The sequence below is a fragment of the Myxocyprinus asiaticus genome, chromosome 40 (assembly GCF_019703515.2).
Source record: "Myxocyprinus asiaticus isolate MX2 ecotype Aquarium Trade chromosome 40, UBuf_Myxa_2, whole genome shotgun sequence".
In the NCBI taxonomy this organism is placed as follows: Eukaryota; Metazoa; Chordata; class Actinopteri; order Cypriniformes; family Catostomidae; genus Myxocyprinus; species Myxocyprinus asiaticus.
Genome location: NC_059383.1, coordinates 14,297,798 through 14,323,902, shown reverse-complemented (window position 1 = coordinate 14,323,902; position 26,105 = coordinate 14,297,798). Strand labels below are relative to the sequence as shown.

Here is a 26,105-nt window from a genome sequence, read left to right as displayed (position 1 = left end):
TCGGCTTCACTTATTTAAACCATAGTGTGTGCTTGTGTCTGAAGTTTTGACTGATCTTAGTCTAGTAGTTCAGGGTGGTATTTGTGTACTACACAGCTGCAGTGGTCTCAGATGACTGTAAGGGGGTAAAAAAGCAAGGGTATTTAATTTTTGACTCCATCACAATCCGGAAACGAATGAACTTCATATCCCCAGAATTCCACATGAAATATACTTCTCTCCTCAACCCCCAAAAAAGCCCCTCTGGTTGTCTTTGGACCCCACCCCCATTGTTCTAACTCGCATGGCTGCCTTCCTGTTTCAGAGTGGCTTGGCGTACGGGACCTCACGGACCGCCTGTGTGTTTTGGAGCGACTTGAGGAGCTTCTTCAGAGCAGTGACTCCTGCGAATGTCAGCACCATGAGCAGCCAATAGTGACGCACGACAGCAGCTACATCAGCCACACGGGTAGGTGACCTGGTCCAATACAGTAGAGTAAGTATGTAAAGACTAAAGTTTAACTTAGCTGAGATGGAACAAAAGGAACCGTTACAAGGTAACAGTTAGTTCAGTTCTGCTCCATCTCACAATGGGTTTCCAGTTTCCAAAATGTAGAACTTGTTTGGTTTAAATTTTGCCTTTTAAAATGCAGTGATTATAACGTTTTGTGGTTGAAATTAACATCTTAAAACACCTTAAAAGGTGTTTGAAACACTTTTAACAACAAACACATTGTGCACTTAAAGCTTTGATATAAGTAACTTATTTTATCTTTAAAAGGTCCAAGATCGAAGGATTTGTCCATCCCCTTTTTAAGTTGCTCCAACCACATTGGATGAATGTCATAGTAAAAATTCTGATAAAGTAACATCACATTATGTTGCTGACAAATATCCTGTTGCCAAGTATCCAAACATGTCTGCTTTCCATTACATAAATTGCCATATATCCATCAACAGTAGCCAATAATCATTTCATCCATCTTAACCATTGTTGTTTGACCATATAATTTCACATTTTGTTTGTTGCCATCTCTGCCCTTGGTTCTAAGGAATCAGTGAGAGAAAGAGTGGCGTTTGTGGGAAAATGATAGGAAGAGGAAGTTAAAGTATGAGGGGTTAATTGTGATATGTATTTTTCTTCTTTCATTCTATGTATCTCTTCTCTCTCCCTGGCTCTCTGAATTGCAAAGCAGCTGTACACCGATGGTTCCTAACTCGCTGTACATTTATGTATTTATTCACCACAGATGTTTCGGAAAAAAGCCTCATCCTCCTTGAGAATGCGGAGAATATCAGAAAACAATAGACGTAATAAGTTCCCCTTCATTACTTTTTACATGGTGAAATAACCACTAAACTACAAACTCTGTTCAAGGCCAGTAGTGGCAACCATTCCAATTTGAACACAGTTTAGAGCAGTATTTCCCAAATTTTTTTGTCTTAGTTACCCCCACAGACCTATCACTAAGGCTCAAGTTCTCCTTCATTGACATTAAAACAGAAATGTGTATGTTTTAACTCCTTTTAACTCTATGCTGGATTTCTTAAAAAAATTAACTGATGTTGTTAAGATGTTTACTACAAAAATAATGAGCTAAACTGTGAATCATCATTTTAACCTTTTGACAGCACTAATATGTTTATTTTAAGTGTCTGTTTTATAGGTTTAACAAAGTAAAATCAAAATTGATCCAAGTACCCCCTGGCAGGGCCACATCTAAAATTCATGGGGCCTGGGACAAAATTTTATAGGTGGGCCCCTTTTCCCCCAGTCCCACAGAGGATCTTAGTGGGCCCCATCCAGAACCTGAGACAATGTTCCCAGTTGTCCCCCGGATGATGTCCCTGCTTAAGTACACCCTTGAGTATGCATATCCCTGGTTGGGAATCATTGATTTAAAGAAACAGACTGTAAATTAAAGGATAACCTTTAATTTTGCATTATTGATGTAGTTGTAGAGGTACTAAAAATTTGCCTGACATTGGCACAAACCTTATGGAATGGTTTCCACTTAATGGCTTTGTATTCTTTAACAGCTCACTGTTATCTTACATTGCTCTGTGTGATTTGTAAGTGTCTACAGCTCAAGTCTACAAAAGGGAGATGGGACATGTTTAAAGCTTTGGATAATCAGATGAATCAACGGCAATGCATGTTAAAGAAATTGAACTGCTGTACAATGATGGCATATAAAGGGTATTGGTATCATGATTTGCATCAGGGATGGACTTATACACCTTGATGCTGGGCTTTTAATTTTTAAAGTGCAATACAACTGTATTCATGCCCAAGGGAGAAATTGGTAGTAATTGAGGATTGAGTAAGTGGGACACAGTATCGTTAATGATTAGGCCTAGCTGAAAAAAGTTACTTATTTTGGCCTTAAAGGGATAGTTAACCCAAAACTGAAAATTCTGTCACCAATTTTTTTGTGTGTGTGTGTGTGTGTGTAACACAAAAGATGTCAGGCAGAATGTTAGCCTCAGTCACAATTCACATGCATTGTGTGCAAAAAAGATGCAATGAAAGTGATGGTGACCAATGCTAATGTTCTGCCTGACATCTAACGTCATTGTGTTCCACGGACAAGTAAAAGTCATATGGGTTCCATGGAAGACAGAAAGTCATATGGGGAGCAACGTAAGGGTGAATATACGAAGACAGAATTTTCATTTTTGGGTGAACTATCTCTTCAAAGAAAACAGTTTAATTACTTATTTTGTTGCCCAGCTATCAACGTGTTAAGAGTTTGGGACAGTTGGGGTGTGAGATTTCAGGCATTCCTCTTAAGCACATACAGAGGACTCGTCAGTCTCATTCAATCCATTTTCATTAATTTTCAGCTTTTACACTTGGCATCTACTTTCTTGATGTGTCATTATGGTGCAGCATATAATATAATTTAGTGGCTAAGTTTATCACTCATAGCTCATTGATGTTTTGCGCAGGGAGTGTGGACCGTGCCCGAAGCTCCTCCTTCCATGAGGTGGGCCGGACACGAGAGCTGGAAATGAGGGTGGCAGCCTCCGTTTCCGAGGACACTTCGGCTAGCAGTAGCAGCGGTAGTGGCCACACCGTTCTGCAGCGACTCCTACAGGAGCAAATGCGCTATGGTGAGGGCCGCAATTATCTTGCCTTGCAACAACAACAGCAGCAGCAACAACAGCAACAAGGTCCAGTGAGTGGATATCCAGGCCCCGGCAGCCCAGGGGACGAACACTCGATGGTCTCCCACATCGCAAGGCAGGAGCCTCAGGGCCAAGAGCTGCAGACAGACAGCGGCATGGAGAAGCTGAGCACGCGCAATGCGGGAGGGGGTGGCGGCGGCAGTGGGGGCACGGGATCGGGTGGTGGGAGCTGTGTGAGTGGACAGGGGCCGAATCCTGAGGATCTACCCACCTATGAGGAGGCCAAGGTGCAGTCGCAGTATTTCCGTGGCCACCAGCCACAGCAGCCTCAGCCACAACTTCCCCAGACGGTAGGTGCTGCGTTTTACGTGACTGGCGTCAGCAACCCTAAAGTGCGACCCCCGGAGGGCCGGCCCACAGTGCAGAGAGTGAGTGGAGGGAAAGTGCACCAAGATGATGGACTCAAGGATCTTAAACAGGGTCATGTGCGTTCTCTTAGCGAAAGACTAATGCAGCTGTCTTTGGCCACCAGTGGGGTCAAGGCCCATGCGCCCGTTACCAGTTCTCCTCTCTCCCCCCAGCTGCCTCCACCTGGACTGCCAGGAGACTACTATAAACCAACAGGTCCCCCACACAGGGGGCCTCCACCGGACTATCCTTTTAAAGGAATGGCCTCTCCACCCAAACAACAGCAGCACCATCAGACTCAGCATCAAGAGCCAGGACACTTCTATTCAGACCACCGCTCTACCAGCCAGCCAGGCAGAACCGATGTTCCTCATGTCCGCTACCAGCCACCACCTGAGTATGGCTCTTTCCGGTGAGTTTTCCTTAAAGGCCTATGAGAAGGCGTACTTTTAGGAGTTGTTTGGGAACTGGAAGATTACACCTTGAAACACAGCTCAATATAGTTACAAATCACATTTCCTGAGTCTTCAGTTGTTGAAAAATTCCAAATGATGAGTCTTAAACAGCCCTTCCCTACATTGCTTGGACATGTTGTCAGGCGTTATGGGAAAAGCCAGTTTTGCCTGTTTCCCTGAATTAATTCGCCTCGGAGCCAGTGTGTGGCATATGGCAAAAGAATGCATATAGAATTCTAATAATCATCTACAACATGTCACAACATGACAGTTTCTCTCATTATGTTGCAGAGAACCAGGAATGTTGACCTTTTTTTGAACAGTTGGAATGCATTACATAGGGCTTTGGATAAGTTATTGTTCCCTAACCATGATTTAATCTGTTAAAAGAAGCCATTGCTTATGCATGTTTGGATCAGTATAATTTATTTATTTGAATGTTATTGAGAGTTCAATTTATTATTTTGCACAGATTGGCCAATATTATTTTTATGAAAGGAGACCAATTATTTTAATGTTTAAGAGTTCAATAATGATAGACTGGACTGTTTTTATTGTTTTATTTCTACTTTTTGACACGATGGTAATCAGACTACAACAGTGAAATATGTATAATATGCACTATGACTATTTGAATAATATTAATTATAACAATATTACCATTGGTAAACAATGTCACAATCAAGACTAACAAAGGAATGAGTTGTTGCCATATCAGTAAATTTGATATTAAGGAACCGATAATTGGTTGAAAATATCAGTAGAAAATATTGGCCAAACCAATTTTCTGTCTTTCTCTTATATTTTAAATAAATTTTGATATGTTTGTATATTTTAATCTATCAAAATAAAAAAATTAAAGTTACTTTAAAATGTTATTAAAGTTACACCGAAAAGTTTGGGTATTGATAGAAAATATTGGTCAAACTAATTTTTTATATTTTGATTGAATTTGGATTTTGTTTATACATTTTTAATCTGTTAAGATTTGAATATGATTCATTGCTTTGTCCATATTAGGTCCAGTAAAGAGAGCTCAAGTCACTCTCAAAGGTCAGTCCATCACCACAGCCCCTCATCCTCTGTTACGTCAGGGGGCTCCCTGTCCCGTGCCCAGTCCTCCACTCTCAGCAGCATCTTGGCTGCTTCCCATGCTCTTCCACCCATGGGCCATCAAGGAGAATCACCCTTCCCCATGGGTGCAAGAAGCCCACAGGGCCATGGTTCCCACCAAGGTGATCCATATGGCCCAGGTCCAGGACACCCTCCCCATCAGCGGAGCCATGGATTTCCTCATGATCCTTACGGCTCAGCTCCCAGGGGCCTTCACATGCACCAGCACCAGTACCACCAGCAGGGCCCTCAACAGCAGCAACAGAATCCAGGGCAACATTACCCACACCCACACTCCATGCCGGGGGATCCCTATGCCATGCTTGCCCGCGCCCAGCAGATGGTGGACATGCTGTCGGAGGAGAACCGGTTTCTCAAGCAAGAGCTGGAAGTGTGTGGGGAGAAGGTGTCCAAACTGCAGAAGGTAAGAACCTCTTTAAAGGTTAACATTCTAAAGTTTCAGAGCATATGGAAACCAGTTCAGTATACAGTGCATCTAGAAAGTATTCACAGCGCTTCACTTTTTCCACATTTTGTTATGTTACAGCCTTATTCCAAAATGGATTAAATTCATTATTTTCCTCAAAATTCTACAAACAATACCCCATAATGACAACGTGAAAGAAGTTTGTTTGAAATCTTTGCAAATTTATTAAAAATAAAAAACGGAAAAAAATCACATGTACATAAGTATTCACAGCTTTGCTCATTACTTTGTTGAAGCACCTTTGGCACCAATTACAGCCTCAAGTCTTTTTGAGTATGATGCTACAAGCTTGGCACACCTATTTTTGGGCAGTTTCTCCCATTCTTCTTTGCAAGACCTCTCAAGCTCCATCAGGTTGGATGGGGAGCGTCGGTGCACAACCATTTTCAGATCTCTCCAGAGATGTTCAATCGGGTTAGAGTCTGGGCCACTCAAGGACATTCACATTGAGTTGTCCCGGAGCCACTCCTTTGTTATCTTGGCTGTGTGCTTAGGGTCGTTGTCCTGTTGGAAGATGAACCTTTGCCCCAGTCGAGGTCCAGAGCGCTCTGGAGCAGGTTTTCATCAAGGATGTCTCTGTACATTGCTGCATTCATCTTTCCCTCGATCCTGACTAGTCTCCCAGTTCCTGCCGCTGAAAAACATCCCCACAGCATGATGTTGCCACCACCATGCTTCACTGTAGGGATGATATTGGCCAGGTGATGAGCGGTGCCTGGTTTCCTCCAGACATGACGCTTGCCATTCAGGCCAAAGAGTTCAATCTTTGTTTCTCATGGTCTGAGAGTCCTTCAGGTGCCTTTTGGCAAACTCCAGGTGGGCTGTCATGTGCCTTTTACTGAGGAGTGGCTTCCGTCTGGCCACTCTACCATACAGGCCTGATTGGTTGACAGGTTGTTCTTCTGGAAGGTTCTCCTCTCTCCACAGAGAAATGCTGGAGCTCTGTCAGAGTGACCATCGGGTTCTTGTTCACCTCCCTGACTAAGGCCCTTCTCCCCTGATCGCTCAGTTTGGCCGGGTGGCCAGCTATAGGAAGAGTCCTAGTAGTTCCAAACTTCTTCCATTTACAGATGATGGAGGCCACTGTGCTCATTGGTACCTTCAATGCTGCAGAAATGATTCTGTACCCTTCCCCAGATCTGTGCCTCGATACAATCCTGTCTCGGAGGCATACCTACAATTCCTTGGACTTCATGGCTTGGTTTGTGCTCTGACATGCACTGTTAACTGTGGGACCTTATATAGACAGGTGTGTGCCTTTCCAAATCATGTCCAATCAACTGAATTTACCACAGGTGGACTCCAATCAAGTTGTAGAAACATCTCAAGGATGATCAGTGGAAACAGGATGCACCTGAGCTCAATTTTGAGTGTCATGGCAAAGGCTGTGAATACTTATGTACATGTGATTTTTTTTTTTTTTTTTTTCGTTTTTTATTTTTGATAAATTTGCAAAGATTTCAAACAAACTAATTTCACGTTGTCATTATGGGGTATTGTTTGTAGAATTTTGAGGAAAATAAAGAATTTAATCCATTTTGGAATAAGGCTGTAACATAACAAAATGTGGAAAAAGTGAAGCGCTGTGAATACTTTCTGGATGCACTGTACCAGAATATTTCGGGTACCAGCTACCCGACTTAAGTAGAAGGTAGAAATCTCATAACTGTGAGACTGCTCCAAAATACAGGAAATTTGCCTACTCAAAGATCTAGAAGAGGCTTGGATTTATTCTTTGAAAGGGATGATTTGTGTATTTCCAAAGCAGTAAAGGCGGTTCCAATCCAAGCTTGTATACCGTGAACAAAACTCTCTTTGCGTCCATGCAGGGTTTTTATCCCTCTGAATTCAGAACATTCATCTGCTCATCTTTCTATAAGACCACAAGATTGTTAATGCTTCTTTTTTTTTTTGCAGCTGGAGACTGAGATTCAGATGGTGTCTGAAGCCTATGAGAACCTGGCCAAATCGTCCTCAAAGAGGGAAGCTCTGGAGAAGACCATGAGGAATAAGTTGGAGTTGGAGGTGCGCAGGCTGCATGACTTCAACAGAGACCTGAGAGGTAAGAACGCAGCAAGATAATAAAACTACAGTGTGTTTTTGTAATCTTTAAAATACCATGTTATTAACACTCTTATTAGGTGTATTATGAAAAAACTATTAAAAAGGGATTGATAATTAATTTTATCTGGCCACTGTATCAAGATCTTATTATAAGTAAGACTCCTAAGCATATTTGTGTAATTTTTTAATATTTATTTATTTTATTTTTTATTTTCTCCCCTTTTCTGCCCAATTCCCAATGCACTCTTAAGTCCTTGTGGTGGCGTAGTGACTCGCCTCAATCTGGGTGGCGGAGGACGAATCTCAGTTGTCTCCGTGTCTGAGACCGTCAATCCGCGCATCTTATCATGTGGCTTCTTGAGTGCGTTACCGCGGAGAATAGCGTAGGCCTCCACACGCACTACGTCTCCACGGCATCTACGCACAACTCACCATGTGTCCCACTGAGAGTGAGAACTACACATTATAGTGACCATGAGGAGGTTACACCATGTGACTCTACCCTCTCTAGCAACCGGGCCAATTTGGTTGCTTAGGAGACCTGGCTTGAGTCACTCAGCACACCCTGGATTCAAACTTGTGACTCCAGGGGTGGTAGTCAGCATCAATACTTGCTGAGCAACCTAGGCCCCCAATTTTTTTATATTTTTAAAAGTTTTAATTCATTTTGCACAATGTTTTGCACTAAAGTTTTAGTTTATACTTTGCTCACATATCTGGGTCTCATTAATACCAGACCATGTTATTTTTTACATTTAAGGACAGCTGAAATGAGAAGAGTTATCAAATGCACTTGTTCCTTTCACCTTAAATGAATGACTATATTTTGGTCATCTGTTTATGGTTTCAACACAATTCTACCAATGTAACCTAAGGACTAAAGGTGAAATGTGTCATTGTTTAGACACACAGGTAGTCCTGCCCCTCAACTATTGGTTGAGCTCCATTAATGTCGGGCTACTCAGGACGCTCAATTAGCAATATTTAAAAGCGCCACAGAACCAAAGTGTTACACTTTTTGGTGGATTCAACCTACTTAGAGTTGTCTCTGTATATTAAGCTGGGATACAAGAAAGTATTTCAACAAAGAAAAAATTGAATACACTTCACCATTATGTCGAGGTGGTCCCACCTGGCTCCAATGTTCTGTCTTTCCCAATCAACAAGGCTTCTTATTCTTCTCCAAAGCTCAAGGCATTTGAATTTTCATTTAGTTTGCTTTCTTTTGTTTGATGTTTAGTAGCCCTGTCCAGTATCTCTTGGAGTCCAGAGCAACAGTCTCTCTGACTCATTTCTCTGCTGTTGGCTCATTTCTCTGCTGCTGACAGCAGGCTCACTCAGCTTGAGCGTGGCCACCTCAACGACCGTGCCTCACTGTGTTCTTTAGTCCAGCAGAGAACAGAGAAGCCCTGATTTATGGCAGTGTGCCCAGACTTCAAGTCCACAGGGAGCTCCCAGAGTTTTATAGCAACATTTTTCTTCCCTCTCACTTACCCTTCTCTCTTTCACTACATGTTTCTCATACTTTTTTCAGCCTGATATACCACTTCTGCTATTATTCAAACTTAGATTTTGCCTTTGTATATTCCTTATCAATAATTAGTGGTGTTTGCTAAGACAAGAGTCGCTATTGCTATTGGTCATAGTTGGGATATCTACGCCCTGGCAACAATCAATACAAACACCACTTATTTTAAAATCTTCTATTTATCTTCTCATTAGGGATGTGCAGATGTATCGGCTGCCTGTATTTATCGGCCAGTTATTGACCAAATTAAAACCATCTGCATATCGGTTATAAACATGAAAATGCCTATATGAAAAACTGATGGTTTATTTATAATTAGTAACACTCTTTGTAAAAACAATGTAAGAAATAATAATAGTCACAATATGTATAGAAGGGTTGGCACTCCTAAGAACATGTAATGTTTAATTTTTTTCTTTCTCGTTCTCACGTTACTGTGGATAAACCGTCATAAACGTACGTTGTCGTTGTGAAAGCGGCACTTACCTATAGGCAGGGTTGGGGAGTAACGAAATACAAGTAACGGGATTACATATTTAAAATACAAAATATAAGTAACTGTATTCCACTACAGTTACAATTTAAATCATTGGTAATTAGAATAGTTACATTTAAAAAGTATTTTGAATTTAATATTTAGTCCTTTCAGATGGAAAACATTTATACATATAAATGATGCGATCCAAAGTGCATTTGAACAGCAGTGAAACACTTTCTTATGATGTGTTACATTCATACGAGCAGACAGAGAAGTAAGTTTGAAGTTAGTTTGGAGCAGAAGAAATAGAAATAAACCTTGTGTAAATTGTCAGCTTTACGCTAAGCTAAAATGCTATTTCTAGCCATTTTACATGCACATGTTACCAGGCACAATCATATTTTTTTATAAAAAAAATTCATGTTGGATCATAATTTATTTTTTCTAGTAAGATCTTTGATATTAGGGCAAAAATCTTGTTCATGATGATAATTTTTGTATTGTTTTCCTGTAAAAATATCTAAAAATCCTTAAAACAAGATCAATTTGATTAATCTTGTTTTAGAAACAACACTGCATAAGATATTAAGGTTTTTCAGAGAATGTATTTTTAACATGTGTATTTTGTCTTACTGTACTTGCAGAGTTTTTATAGTCAAAACAAGTGAAAAAATCTACCAGTGCTGAAGAAGTAATCCAAAGTATTTAGAATACGTTACTGACCTTGAGTAATCTAACGAAATACTTTACAAATTACATTTTACAGCATTTATTCTGTAATCTAGTGGAATACATTTCAAAAGTAACCCTCCCAACCCTGCCTATAAGCTACATGATGAGGGAAACCATCCAAAACATTTTGAAAGCAGTAGATTTTGACTTCTGAGACATGGGTATAATATCCATTAATCCTACATGATAAATTAATTAAATCACAACACAGCCTCATGCGATTACTAAACCTTAAAATGTTATGTTTCAAAATACAGTCTGCATTCAGCGCTTCAGTTAGAGCTGTGTGAGCAAGCGGCACCTTCTAGCGGTCTGGATGGCATTATCCATTATACCAATATAAAAAAAAAAATTAAAAGGGGGGTTTCTTTCATTGGTTAAAATTTTTTTTTTTTTTTTCCTTCATTATGTGGTTGAGATTTCCGTGGAATTGCCCAGCATGTGGATAGTATGAATTTGTAATGTGTAAAATGTGAGTTCTGTTGCTTTGAAATGCAAACATTTTTTAGAAGTACAAATAACCTTTTTGTCTTATCAATCATCATGCTATCATATTTAGTTATTTTTGTATCTTTTTAAATATGCTTATCTTCTATTTATCTTTCATTGTGGCTCTCTTTAAAATGTTGGGATGTCATGTGTTCAAAAGATCCAGTCCATGTTCAATAGGAATTATTTATTGTTAGAACAGTAAAAAAGCTGTTGTATCTCTTTGTAAATTTTTAAAGCATAATTCTTAAGTACAACAGTGATCTGATGACAAAATACGGTGAGATAAGGTAAAATATTGGTACCTGTATCGGCCTACAGTTTTTTGTTAAAATCTGTATTGTATTGGCCAAAAAAAAATGAATATTGGTGCATCCCTACTTCTCATCTGTATTTTAAATCTAGATTTGAATCTAGATTGTATAAAGAAGCTTTAAGAATTGGGAAGGGGGAAAGTCATTTGATTCTGGAATGCTCATCTCACTGGTTGATGGGGAAATATTTTTTAACATTTGGCCTGCTTGCTTGTTGAATGGTTTGCCATTGCACGAAAGCAGCAACCCCCTCTATATAATGGCCCTTTTATCTGGGCCATTTTTTGACTTTATAGCACATTGTGAATTATGTCAAGACCGCTCTTTGGGATTTGGGCTCATGTAAAATGTTTGTTAGATTTTTGTTTTCCAGTTTGCTGAGCAACCAGTCCCAGTGGAATTTTATGTGTGTACAGAGGCCTGGAATACGAGCTACATTATTCTTTATTTTGGAGGGATGGAGAATATCGCACAAAGCATCTGTTAAAATAATTATAGCTTTTTGCTGCATTTATTATAAGTAAATATTGAATATTTATTCAAAGTCGGAGTAGCGTTATGTTATTATTTTGGGATTAGTATTTGGGAAAGACTTGATTGTGGTCTTCTCAAATAAATAATAACCACATTTGTTAATGCGATGCCATATAAAGTTTTACATGAATGCATTCCTCTACATTAACATGAAAAAAGCTGTTTGACAAATTGTGGTTTTTGTATCAAAGTTTCTAACACTGACTTAATCTATTGCACATTGACAAACTTTTCCAAGCAATGTCAGATTTGTGAACCATAAAATTGGGGGAAAGTATTATGGCATTTTCTTTTTTCCTTTTTCTTTTTTCTTTTTTTTTTTTTTAATAGAGCGAATGGAAACGGCCAACAAGCAGTTAGCCGCGAAGGAGTGTGAAGGCACAGAGGACAATCGGAAAACCATCTCGCAGCTTCTGGCTCAGAGTGAGTGGACATCGCAATCTAGAGGAAATCTAGAACTCCCTTGAAGCCAATGTGCTGCACTTACGATTTGTTTTGAAATACTGTTGATTTGTAAGCATGGACAACAGATGAGAAATATAGGAAAAGAGACTCATTTTGAAGAATTACCTTATTTTTCTCATTTTTTAGATAAAGAGACTCAGAGAGAGAAGGAAAAGCTGGATATCGAGATGAATTCGCTTCGCTCCACCAATGAGGACCAGCGCAGGCACATAGAGATTCGTGATCAGGCCTTGAACAACGCCCAAGCCAAAGTGGTCAAACTGGAAGAGGAGGTAAGCTTTGGTACCCCTGTAGCATTTTAGGAATTAGTAGTGCACTTTAGTGCGTTTATGTAGATGTTCATCCTTCTGTTCAAAAAATGTCTTCTGTTCACAAATAATTTGGTTTTCATGTGAACACTCTAAATTAATGAAGTGTCATCTCAGTGCATGCAGTGTGTTTCGTTCATAACATTGTTAATGAATGCAAACTATTTCAAATATTTGCCTGAGGAGTTGCTGAATCATCAGATGATTCAATCCAGATGTAGTGCTGAGGCAGTTTGCCTGTTTAGCACCAGTTTGCTAAAGTGATTTTAGAGAGTGATTGATATATTCCAGATACTATTCAAATTGAAAAATATAGAGCGACTTGATTTTATCCATCTGGAATTGAGTGGATTGTAAAAAAGTGGGCATTACATAGCAGAATGGAGGTTGAAAAATAAGAGGAATTGGTTATGTCTGCCGAAAAGGAAAGTAATTCTATTTTAATGAAAGATCACAAAGAAAAAAAAGATTTGTTTCATTGGAATAATGTGCACCAATGTTTTGTGCACAATAAGACCATTAGCCTGTGTTAAGAAATCAAATGGGGTCATTTTTTATTTCATAGTGATTCGAATTGACATTTCATATAGTCACAACTCACTTATCCTCAAACACATCCCTATGGTACATCCACCACAATGTTTCAGCTCAAACTTCACAAGTTCTTTGAAGTTCTTCCCGTCATCTCCTCATTGCTGCAGTTAAGATCTTTAAGCTCGAGTGAACCGTTGGCCACAACCATCTCTGAAACCACACAAGGTCTATTGAGGCCAAAAAAAAGCTTCAATGGGGGAGAAAGCTTGAAAAAAAAACCTTCAAACCAAAGTAGTTTTGACTGTTGTGAACTCCACTCTTGAGTATCTGTAACAGTTGGAGTCTGTGGTTGAGCTCCCCTGGCTTGCTTCCAGATGGCCCTTTGGCCCGTGCTGAACGGGGTGCGCACCCTTATGTCCCAAAATGCACCGGGCCATTCCACTTTTGTTCTGCCTTGTCACAAACGCCCACTTGTTCCCCTAACAAAGCCTCTTGAGTTGTCTGCCATGAAAGGACTTAAAGATGGCTGAATTCTTGCCCTCTCCACCCACCCCTTCCAAACAGGACCCAAATACTTCTGTGCTTTCTCCACTGGCACTTCTGTATTATGTTGTTCCGCCCTGAGCTAAATTGGGCCATTCATTTTGGCTTCAATTATGACCGCTGGTGGATTTGAGAGATGTAGAGGAGAGAGGGGTTGGAGGAGACAAGGGGGCATTGTAAGGTGGATGGTGGGTGGGCTTTTGGTTGCAGCATGGCCTGACCTGATTTTTGTGTTTGTATAGCTGAAGAAAAAGCAGGTGTATGTGGAGAAGGTAGAGCGAATGCAGCAGGCTCTAGCACAGCTTCAGGCTGCCTGTGAGAAGAGAGAACAACTCGAGCACCGGCTGCGCACTCGGCTCGAGAGAGAGCTGGAATCACTGCGCATGCAACAGGTACGAGATGCACACTCATACACGCACACACTTGACTAGCTCTATTTATGAATATAAGTCACGAATAGCCAGACTCTTGACTATCAGCATAAATTCGGGTGCACAAGAACCGCCCACTTAGACAGGAAGTGGCCGTCTGACCAACATATTTCTGCTTTTAGATCCAATAGCAACAAAATTGTTCATGTCTTATTTCTCAAGTTGAACAAACGGCTTTAAGAGTCTAATTTTGAGCATAGTCAACAAATATTCAATTCACCCGTATTATTGACATTAACAACTTACACTTGCCCTTCACTATATTGATATAATGTAAAAAAATTTGTATTTTGGAATCTAAGGACATGTCCACTCTATTACAGATCCTGTTTGCTAAAATCATCATATTCCAGGGGGGCCTAGGTAGCTCAGTGGTAAAATACGCTGGCTACCACCCTTGGAGTTCGCTAGTTCGAATCCCAGGGCGTGCTGAGTGACTCCAGCCAGGTCTCCTAAGCAACCAAATTGGCCCGGTTGCTAGGGAGGGTAGAGTCACATGGGGTAACCTCCTCGTGGTCGCTATAATGTGGTTTGTTCTTGGTGGGGCGCATGGTGAATTGAGCATGGTTGCCGCGGTGGATGGCGTGAAGCCTCCACACGCGCTATGTCTCTGTGGCAACGCGCTCAACAAGCCACGTGATAAGATGCGCGGGTTGACTGTCTCAGACGCGGAGGCAACTGGGATTCGTCCTCCGCCACACGGACTGAGGCGAATCACTATGCGACCACGAGGACTTAGAGCGCATTGGGAATTGGGCATTCCAAATTGGGAGAAAAAGGGGAAACCCCCCCCCCCCCCAAAAAAATCATCATATTCCAAAGTATGCAGTGCTAGGGAGTAGAGGTCAACCATCAGATTGGTTTTACCGATAAATCATTGCTGATTGTTGCTCTTTGGAGCTATTGGTTACCGGCAAAAATCTGCCGTTTTTCAATAGTTGTTTTTTTTTTATTACTCCATGTTCCTCTGTGGCAAAAACCTTTCATCTCGTGAATACTGTATATAGGCTACAAAAAGCTTAATTTGGTGACCTTTTACATATAGAGCATTGTAACGGAGCCAAGACTCTGTCACCATCACTAGCCTAAGTTATGATTTTAAGTGCGAAATGTAAAAAAAAAAAGAAATACACATGACAATTGACAAGTGATCACTGATGATCCACTTTTGATGAATAATGATCTACTGTTGATGAATTACTGCTCATCCATTATTTATTTGCCCATATGACCATGTTCAAATATATTGTAATACATTGTGTGTTTGTGTGAGCAGAGTTATTAATGGTCTTTTGGTTGCACAACAAACACACATCTGGGATTTTACTCATTTTTGACTCATGCAGCCTCTCTGTCTGTACCGGTCACAGTAAGAATAGACTACAATGTTTTTTTTTGTTTTTTTTTAACATTCTTTAAATCAGCCTCTACTAGAGAGTGTTTTCTAAAGTCTCCAATTTCTGTTTTCAACTGAAAACATATTATTGTGGACGTGGCTGAAGACTTTGCACGATTTGTCTTTGTTTTACGCTAAAGTGAAATTATTCAAACTGATTATCGGTGTCCCTCTACATTTTTTACATGATGTTTAGTAATGGTTAAATCTGAAAATGGACTCAACCCGGAGAGCAAAGCAGAATATTCAGTTGTGCTCAAAGATATCTTGTTTTGCTGTCTCAAACAAAATCTTTCAAAGGTTTGAGGCCATAAACTTTGAAAAACTTCAGTGACTAGTTCTTCCTCAAAAGCACTCATTGTATCAGCCTGGTACCTTGTAAATCTGACATTGTTTCCCTGCAGACTGATAAAACCTGTGTACACTGACTCCCTGAAATTACATGAAGCCGGCCAACCATGTTAGAGCTGAAACTAATAAGCAGAAGCATTGTACAAATGCAACTTAATACACTCAAAATTACAGCGTAAACATAATATATTAAACTCCAGAGGAATGTGAAGTTTGCAATGTTTCCTTTCTACACAGTCTGTTAAAGTATCGTCCATAAATGGATAAGTCTAAGCTGCAGTCAGCAGGAGCTTTCTCTCACTTTCTGTCCTTCTGGAGATTGTCCATTTCCCTTCATACCCTCTTCCTGTGTGTCCAACCCAGTATTTTACTAGTCCCTAATCTGGAAGAAAGGTTGCAGCTAGGTGTGTGTGTGTGTGTGTGTTGGAGAGGGAGAGAGAGAGGCATAGCAGACAGCTGTATTCTTCATTAGGTGTCATGATAGTGGACATTCTTCCTGTGTGCTGTTCCTGCAACCCAGACACCTGAAACAACCTTCAGATGAGATCTGCATACTTCAGATTAGTGGTACTTGACCTTAGCTAGTTTAGAAACCAACTTGACCAATTTCTTCTGTATGCATGAAATTTGATCTCTCTAAAATTCTGAGATTTCAGCGCCACAGAGCAGAGATACACTTCCTACACTAGTCAATACTGATCAAGCTTTCACTCCTCTTTGAATGTTCATTTTCTCACCTGAGTGGAAGCTGCACTGAGACAAAGCTAGCTAGCTAATGAGTTACAGTGATACTAAATGCTGTTTTTTCAGCCACCAAGGCTCAAAAGTAAAGAATTTGGGGGGAAAAGGGAGCCACAAATCTATTTTTTAAAGGCCCGTTTTATGAGGCTCATTAGCCTCAGGTTGAGTAATAATAATGTAGATGTTTACAGTTTGTTTGTTTTATTCTTCGAAGAGTTAAATGTCTAAATATTTCTGCTATGTGAAATTTATGTCAGGGCTGACAGTGATAACTGATAACGCTTAGATTTAACTCAAAAGCATTTCAGTGTAACAAAATAATTAAAATGCATATTGACTTCTATAAAGTTGCAGCTTTTTTATGCTGTTTTCAAATACCTCATACCTCCAGAGTTTGGTTATGAACAATTTTTTCAAAGAGTTACACCTCTGTTTCTCTTTCTGTTTTAGAGACAGGGTGGTTCTCAGAATACAGTTGGCCCCGAGTTCAGCACGGCAGCTCTGATGGAGCACCTGAGAGAAAAGGAGGAGAGGATTTTAGCCCTGGAGGCCGACATGACCAAATGGGAACAGAAATACCTTGAGGAGAGCGTCATGAGACAGTTTGCACTGGACGCTGCTGCTTCTGTGGCCACACAGAGGTAAACAAGTGAACTTCCCTAAAAGTGTAGGAATGTAGTAGGTTGCACATGCTTTCTCAAGGATATTAGCACAAAACTTCCAGTCAAATGTATTTTTGTTAAAGTAGACATAAAAACATTTACAGACAGAAAAATTAAACCTCAGCTGTAAATGTGCACTGCAATCGGAATGAAAAAAAACAGTGACAGAGAAAAATGTAATTAATGCTAGTCCGATCTAAAGCTAAAGTGTGTAACTTTTTTTCTGTGTTAAAATACTTTCTCTTATCCCAACAAAACTACATCTGGTTAGAAACCTCATTAAGTTTTTACATTGAAACCTGTTTGAGACAAAAGACTAGAGTCTCTAGTTTCATCCGATGTGCCGTTTAGAAAATGTCTTTGATTTATTGCGAAAGACACGCTGTTAAACAGCGACCGCAGCCGAGTACTATAGGGCTATTTTTCACTTAGAAATCCTATATTATAATCCTATATATAAGGTGCATTATCACAGTAAGTATCAATGGGTGCATTCAAAAGATGGAAAATGTTGCTTTCAGAGACTGTATATGGAGTTAGAATGAAAATAAGGTGTATTTCAAATGTTCTGAGACCACTGAAGACAGACAGCTCACTGTAGGTTAAGTCATTCACTAAAAAGGGAGGAAGGAATCAAGAGATCATCCTATAGCTTACTTATGCAGCCTAGTGCATTCACTTCTAAAATCCGACCAAAAGTTCAGTTTCAGGCTGCAGATGCTGTTTGGACCACTTAACATGTTTGGCAGACATGGGACAATGATAATCAGTACATAGATTCAGAATTTATAAAGTATAATTGTATATTTTTAACATGGTTGTCATTGATTGGATGATGCTGGCCATTACTTTGAATCAGAATTAATTATGCACATTTCTGATTAGTAAAATGCTTTAGCACTGGCGTTTGACAGTGCAAAGAGAGAACATTGAGATTTTATTGCCAAAGTAGAAAAAAACAGTAACAAAAGTCAAATCAAGTCAAATCATTTTTATTTGTACATTTCTAGTGCTGTAGAAATTACACAATTCAGCTTTAAGTTAGTCTTGCAAGCCAGACTTTTGACTAATCGGTGTATCCTGGGAAAAGGAAAAGTAAAGTTGACCTTGGATAGAAAATGAAATAAAAACTATTTATGCATCATTGAAACATACTGAAAACTAAACTGGAAAATTGAAAACCAAAAATCTTCTTGAAAACATTATTAACCCTGTTTTATCACTGGCTTTGGTGTGTGCATGCATGTGTGTTTAACATCTAACATCTGGCCCTATCCAGAGACACGTCTTCCGCCGCCATCATCAGCCACTCTCCAAGCAGCAGCTACGACACTTCAGTGGAGGCACGTATCCAGAAAGAGGAGGAGGAGATCCTGATGGCCAACCGCCGCTGTCTGGACATGGAGAGCAGAATCAAGAATCTGCACGCGCAGATCATCGAGAAGGACGCCATGATAAAGGTGCTGCACCAGCGCTCCCGCAAAGAACCAGCCAGCAAACTTGATGCCCCGGCCATGCGGCCCTCCAAGTCCCTCATGTCCATTGCCACAGGCACCGGCAGCTCCACAGGCTCTGGGCTGCTCTCACACTCTCTAGGACTCAGCGGAAGCAGCCCAATCACAGAGGAACGCAGGGAGGACCGCAGCTGGAAGGGCAGTCTTGGTAAGAAAGTTTAAAGTTATGTTGAAGAGGTAACACTTGCATTACTGTCAGTACAGTTTAATCCAGTGGTTCTCAACTGGTTATTTCGCTTTCCTAATTATCCTTGATTATATGGCTAGTTTATAATCATGTTCTGATTGGGTCTCAGACAACAGGGAAAAAACTAATCTAAATGCAAATAATTAAATAATCATGCAGAGCTAAATAAATGGGCTTATCAACTTTTAATAGGGTGAAGAAAACTCTTCCTCTAACTTCTGTTTTTGTCATCAAAGCACTGTTGCCAATTTTGCGACTTTGTTGCTAGATTTTCGCTTGACTCATCTAGCGGCCAGCTACAATTTTATTGACTTTTGCTGTCTGATTTAGCGACATTCTTCCACATCTGGCAACAGAAAAAAACATTAGCTCTAACTTGAATGACATCTCATCTCATTAATTTTTCTTTGTGTTCTAGCGCCCCCTTACGGCTCAAGTAATATGATTGACCTGCATGCAATCAGCAGTTGGACTTACGTGCAAATGGATGTTCTATAAATCAAATGACTTACAAGCTTTTGTGTTGTTGGTTTTTGTTGTGAAAGTATCAACTGCAATTCACATGCATGCTCTCCCTTCAGAGAGGAAAAGTCACCCTTCTGTGATAGAAGAACATTGAGAAATTGTCTAGCAGGGTGAGAGAGAAAAAGAGAGTGAGGATGTATATGAACCCCTGATCTATAATAAAGTATACAGATAAGTGATATAAACAGATGAGGTGTCACTATCAAAAATGAATGTGACACAGTAACACTGGCACAAGTAATAAACACTGATGTTTTTTGATGTTCAGCTTGTAGCATAGTTCAATAAAAAATGTAAAAAACATCCCCAACACTACACCGCTACCTACCCCTGGTTAATATTGCTAGGATAATTTTGGACAGCATGTTATTGTTCAATAATGCAGTTCAATTACCGAACACATATACACGATCAGCCACAACATTAAAACCACCTGCCTAATATTGTGTAGGTCCCCCTTGTGCCACCAAAACAGAGCCAACCGCATGTCAGAATAGCATTCTGAGATGATATTCTTCTCACCACAATTGTACAGAGCGGTTATCTGAGTTACCGTAGACTTTGTCAGTTCGAACCAGTCTGGCCATTCTCTGTTGACCTCTCCCATCAACAAGGCATTTCTGTCCACAGAACTGCCGCTCACTGGATGTTTTTAGTTTTTGGGACCATTTGGAGTAAATTCTAGAGTGCGTGAAAATCCCAGGAGATCAGCAGTTACAGAAGTACTCAAACCAGCCCATCTGGCACCAACAATCATCCATGCGATTACCTAATCAGCCAATCGTGTGGCAGCAGTGCATAAAATTATGCAGATACGGATCAAGAGCTTCAGTTAATGTTCACATCAACCATCAGAGTGGGGAAAAAATGTGATCTCAGTGATCTGGACCGTGGCATGATTGCTGGTGCCAGATGGGTTGGTTTGAGTATTTCTGTAACTGCTGATCTCCTGGAAAGTCCCCTTTCTGCTGGACAGAGTGGATTGTGATGGAGGTTAGTACGCTCGGTGACTTGTATGAGAGTGGAGTGTTGAGATCCTTTGAAAATATGGTTCAACATTTTGTGATCCCCAGGTCTCAATTCTTTAGGTATTTACAGCTGCGCCACCTGCTTTGTACTATTTTTGGGAGTAGCATACACCCCATAAAGCGGCAAGATACTCTGGAAGTGGTGATTACTGCTTTTGGAAAAGGTCATGAGGCATCAGTGTATTACTCCCTGCTAATTCAGAGTCTGGGAGACGGAGCTTCAACTTCTCTCAAGAGATTATGGGAGAAAGATTTAAACTTGGTATTGGAGGAGGGAGTGTGGGCTAGGATTCTAAAAAATGTCAAGTCTACAACTAGAGATGCAAGGGTGCGCCTTATGCAATTTAAGATTTTACATTGATTCTCTTGGACCCCCTCTAGATTGTATAGGCTTGGTCTTAAAGACACACCCACTTGCTGGGCGATGCCAATCCGAAGATGGGGACACAACCCATGTATTTTGGTGGTGTGTTAAGATCCAAGATTTTTGGTTGAGGGTTCAGAGTTTTATGTGCGATGTATTGGACACTTAAATTTCATTTTGCCCCAGACTCTGTATTTTAGGCGATGGGGCGGTCATTAATAGGGGATGCATATATAAAAAATTGGGTCCTAGCCAGTGTTATGATCGGCAGGCAGGTCATCTTTAGGGGATGGATGTCGGCTGGAGTGCCCTCATGTTAGGAGTGGTGCATAGAGATGGGCAGGGTGGCGGCATTCGAAGAAATGTCATATAGAAGGCAGGGAAACTTGGAGTTATTTAATAAAAAAATGAGTCAGCTATTTGGCATTTTTGGAAGTCTCTCGGGGAGGGGAAGTGGAGAGAGATGTGTAGTTTTAAATGTGTGATTTATATATAGTGTATATAGTTTTGATTTTTGTTTTGTTTTGTGTGTATTCTCAAGTTGGACCACAGGCATATTTGTTGAGGATCAGGGTGGGTTTGGGGATTGGGAGGGCGAAAGGGAATTATGGGGGTTAAAAGTTGATTTGGAGTATACAGTGCATCCGGAAAGTATTCACAGCGCTTCACTTTTTTCACATTTTACTTATGTACATTTTTATTTTTTATTTTTTTTTTTTATAAATTTGCAAAGATTTCAAACAAACTTCTTTCACATTGTCATTATGGGGTATTGTTTGTAGAATTTTGAGGAAAATAATGAATTTAATCCATTTTGGAATAAGGCTGAAACATAACAAAATGTGGAAAAAGTGAAGCGCTGTGAATACTTTCCGGATGCACTGTATATGTTTGCGTTTCTGTATCATGTGTCTGAATCAAAAGTGTTAATCGGAAGAAAAAAAAAAGGTGAGTGTTCAATCAAACATGTAAACTGATGTCAATTGGCATTATGGCTAATACTAAAACAATATTTGGCCCAGAGTTGTAAATCTCATAAATAACAAAAACAGAACTTATAAACAGAACTAAAAATCAAAATTGTAAATTCTGTAAACTTGTTAATAATTTTGCATATTGTTGGGCCTATGCAGTAATATTAATCATTTATAGGTAGAATTTATCTGTAATAAATATCAATAGTAATAATAACAATTATTATTATTGATAAAAATAATTAAAAATTATTCCAGAATGTAATAATTAATAATAAATTATTAATAAACATTACATGAATTCATATTTAATAATATTTATACATTTTGGTGTTTGATTTTATGGACATTTTTGTTTACTTTAATATGATAAACAATACTGATAATATAATATGTTTTAACTTGATGTCCAGTGTAAAATCTGAGTTCTGATGCAAAACCAGTTGAGATCCACTGGTTTGAACTTGGTGAAATTTGATAATCCTTGTATCCTTAAGAAAAATGGAATAAGTTGTGGTAAATGCTTTTAGATTTATATGGACAGTGTTGATGTTACATAAATATTGCATGTTGTCAGAGATGGCCTGATGGGCGGTGCACATGCTTGGACACTTTGCATGGTGACACAGGTTTGAGTCCATTTGCGTCATTATCATATCCCGTTCTCTCTATCATTTCTTGTCTCCTCTCCCACAATCCCTATCGTGAAAATGTCAAAAAAGGCCAAAAATTTCATTCACAGTAAATACAAACAAAAAGTTATTATAAGCAATTACAAAAGCAATAATAACAAAGTGTAATTACAATTTACTCTACAGAAAAATCACATAATGAGTACATGTTGTTAATTAGTATAACTCTGTATTTACTAATTTTAATTACAGTGTTAATGCTGGTTTACACACCACGAACAAGCGGCAACTAACACCAGCATTCTGAAGTTGGCCCCTTGGCATCTTGGGAAACAACTGTTAATTTCACACTGGCTCAACAAACACCAACAGGTTTAACACACTGATCCAGCAAAACCCACTCAATAACTGTTGCAAGTTGCCATTTGTTTGTGTTTGGTTGGTTGGGCAATTTAAACTAGATGTCCTATTTTAAGAGTGCTAGTACTAAGCTATAAGTCGGGATTCAGTAAATGTTGTTTTTTTTTTGTCTGTTTTTTTGGCTTACTCTGAGTTTGTGTAGGAGTTGGTGTTGTGCTGGGAGCTGGACGTTTGCTGGATTCCATCTCTAAGATAACGCTACCTAGTGTTGCAGACTGTCTGTTGACACTGTTAAATAGCGGAAGCACTGAGGAAAGGCTCTCGGGAGCGTGCATAAACTTCACATCCTTTGGATTTTCCCGGCAAAAGCAACCCACTCCCTTCGCATGAAAATCAGTCTACAGGCTTTAATAGGCAACCTAGGAAGTCCAGGAAGGGCTCATTTTTTAAGTTTTGTAACAAGCCGTTCACACACTGGCAAAAAAAAGGCGAATATTACATGAAAATTGTTACATATTGCACCTTTAATCATATTGATCAAGTAGCACACAAATCATGGCTTGTATTAACAGTGATTGTATCTGCATTTCAGGTTAGGTTGTGGATCAAGGGATTTTTTTTTTTTTTTTGCATGGACTTCACTTCTACTGGTCAATTTTGCTTAAAAAAATATATTCATTGAAACACGAAAAACTTAAAAATATTATTGAAATAAAATTACACTTCAAGCAAAAAGAAAATATGATCAGAATAACAAAGTGGTCAAAAAATCATATATAACAACCAGCATTTTACCCTGTCCATCTTCTTCCACCTACCTCTTTGCAGCAACTTAAAAATCACTGTACAACAACAGGTGGAAAATTACTAATACAAATTACAGTAGATCATATATACAATTTCAAATATAAACATAATAGTAGTAATAATAAAAAAAAATAAAATAAAAAAAAACAGGACCTATAGATAGTTTAACACAAATCTCATACATTTAGTTTCATAAAACAGCTACAACAGTGATCAGGGACATAATTTGATGTACCATTTTATTTTCAGTGTTTGGACATGAACGTTATTACCACCTGCTGGTGAAATCTCCAAACTGCAAATGCAGGAACTGAGTTTGGGCTTTGTGCTGAAAATATCTTAGCACAATTACCTATTTGTCAGGAAATAAGCAAATTGTGCTTTACACCACTTCCATGAAAATTGGATGAGACGTAGCGCAAAGTGGTTGCGCTAAGTTCGGCCATGAAATTAGAGTCCAAGGCTTTTATGTGAACAATATAATGTATATTTTGAACTAATTTAGCACAAAATATATTTTAATTAAAATTCAAAATTTATAGCAATAATAAAATTAAGTTTGATAATTTATTAACCATTATTGTAGATTGCTGCAGTTTAAAAGCTTCACTTCGACATATACTCATTATATACGTTCACCCACCCTTAATTTTCTCTTCTCTTCATGTTGTAGGTGTTCTGCTCAGTCCAGAATTCAGGGGTGATTCTCTGAGGACAGAGTCCATCTCCTCGTCTCCATCTCCAGTCCTGCCCACAACCCCCATGCCGGCCGCCACACACTCAAAGACGGGCAGTAGGGACAGTTGCACCCAGACAGACAAGGGTCAGGAGGCCAGCAAGCCAAGCACACCAGCGCTGCAGAGTGTACCCGGACCCAGCCGGATCAGCAGCCCAAGCCCCGTCTACATCCCTGACCGCATTGCTGGTAACACTCATTCACACACAATGCATTCATAATTCCAAAATACCATATATCATTCAGGCATCAGCTAAGCACAAAAAAGCAGGAAAATGTCCTGAGCAAAATGGGGGAAAACTAAGGACATTTTCCTGCTTTTTTGTGCCCCCCCCCCCCATATGTTAACATTAATTAATGCACTATGAACTAACAATGAAATTTTATATTGATTATCCAATATTAACAAAGATTAATAAATGCTGTAAAACATTGTTAATTGTTAGTTCATGTTAACTAATTCATTAACAAATAAAATCTTATTGTAAAGTGTTAACAGTAATTCTTGACAAACACATAGCTATGGTTGATCTGCACAAAACCACCCAAACAGAGCGCAGAAGTTATAAATCTATAGCCAACATTTGGGTGGGGATCATTTTGACAAGCTTCGTGATTTGGATTGAAATATGATAAACATTAGTTATTGATGCTGCCATCTCAGTGTTTTCCCGCACACAGCCGTTAGCTTGTGCAGGATATGGCATGCGCCTATGGCATGCAAGGCTACAATGCGATTTCAATTTTAATTCACCTCATAATGCTGCGAATATCATATACGAATGTCTCGGAGGTCAACGTTTGCAGAATTTAAAGAGATTTCCCTCAGCATGTACTGTTCCTGTGCTGCTTTTAAACTGTCACGCAGATTTTTCCACATTAATGTGAAAATGCAAATTAATAAAAATGTATTATTACATGTTCTTAGGAGTGCCGACCCCTCTTCATTATGTGTCTAGTATTATTTCTAGATTGTGCATTTAAATTCACAGAGAGTGGTCTCCCAAAAACTCATGTCCATTTTTATTACATCTGTAACTCAAGTTCATTTCCCAGTCTAAATGTGGGGAAAGTTAGTCTAGACTGAATTTCTTAAATCTGCCATTAAGAAAAGAGGCAATTCTATCTGGACTACTACCTGTGTGCAAAGGTCATTTTAGGTGATGGTTGAGGAGTGCATGTTGAGTTTGTTCTTTCTTATTAAATGTAATATATTTTACTAAATTTCTGACAATTTTATGTGTCGCACTTTATTCGAGTCTGTGGTGTTACGATCATAACTTGCAGATTTGACAGATTTAAATCAAAATTTTGATCAAAATAATCTTACTAATTTTCCAAAATGTCCCCTGACTTTGAAACTATCATAATGGCAGCCTTCATTTGAGAAAAGTCCAGATTTGTGCAAATTTGTCTGTGGTGTTACAGTTTTTCATGGTAACACCACAGACTCCATAGTAACTCCACAGAAAACATACAGACAGAAACATGGGTGTAAAGGAAGTTGTCTGTGGTGTTACTTTAAATTGTAACATTTCTTTCCTTCAGAGCCAATTAATCTTATTATTTGATGTTTTCAAATTTTAAAGTGATTTTACCCTTTGAAAAAAACTCTATAAAGTTACTACAGTTCATTTGTCATGTCTTTTTTCCATTTTTGTCTAAAGAAATAAAGATAACAATTCTCCCTTTACGAAAATGTGGTCTACGCTGAAAAAATCCACACTTTTTTATAACAGAAGCTTCAGTAAAATAATTACATTGAATTCTTTTTTTTTAATCCACTTTTCTCCCAAGTTAGAATGTCCAATTCCCACTACTTACTAGGTCCTTG

The 26,105-nt window shown here is 39.2% G+C and overlaps 1 protein-coding gene across 3 annotated transcripts in view; it reads left to right on the top strand.

Moving 5' to 3' along the window:
• LOC127430545 (angiomotin-like) overlaps nt 1-26,105 on the top strand; it is a 53,616-nt gene that overhangs the window by 22,872 nt on the left and 4,639 nt on the right. For all 3 annotated transcript variants that reach the window (XM_051680362.1, XM_051680363.1, XM_051680364.1), the window contains 11 exons: nt 305-448; nt 1,230-1,290; nt 2,932-3,931; nt 4,995-5,511; nt 7,492-7,636; nt 12,044-12,136; nt 12,305-12,450; nt 13,806-13,955; nt 16,933-17,123; nt 18,424-18,806; nt 24,209-24,460. In XM_051680362.1, coding sequence (XP_051536322.1) covers nt 1,230-1,290; nt 2,932-3,931; nt 4,995-5,511; nt 7,492-7,636; nt 12,044-12,136; nt 12,305-12,450; nt 13,806-13,955; nt 16,933-17,123; nt 18,424-18,806; nt 24,209-24,460 — 2,938 coding nt within the window. In that variant the 5' untranslated portion in view covers nt 305-448. The remainder of the gene's footprint in view (nt 1-304; nt 449-1,229; nt 1,291-2,931; nt 3,932-4,994; nt 5,512-7,491; nt 7,637-12,043; nt 12,137-12,304; nt 12,451-13,805; nt 13,956-16,932; nt 17,124-18,423; nt 18,807-24,208; nt 24,461-26,105) is intronic.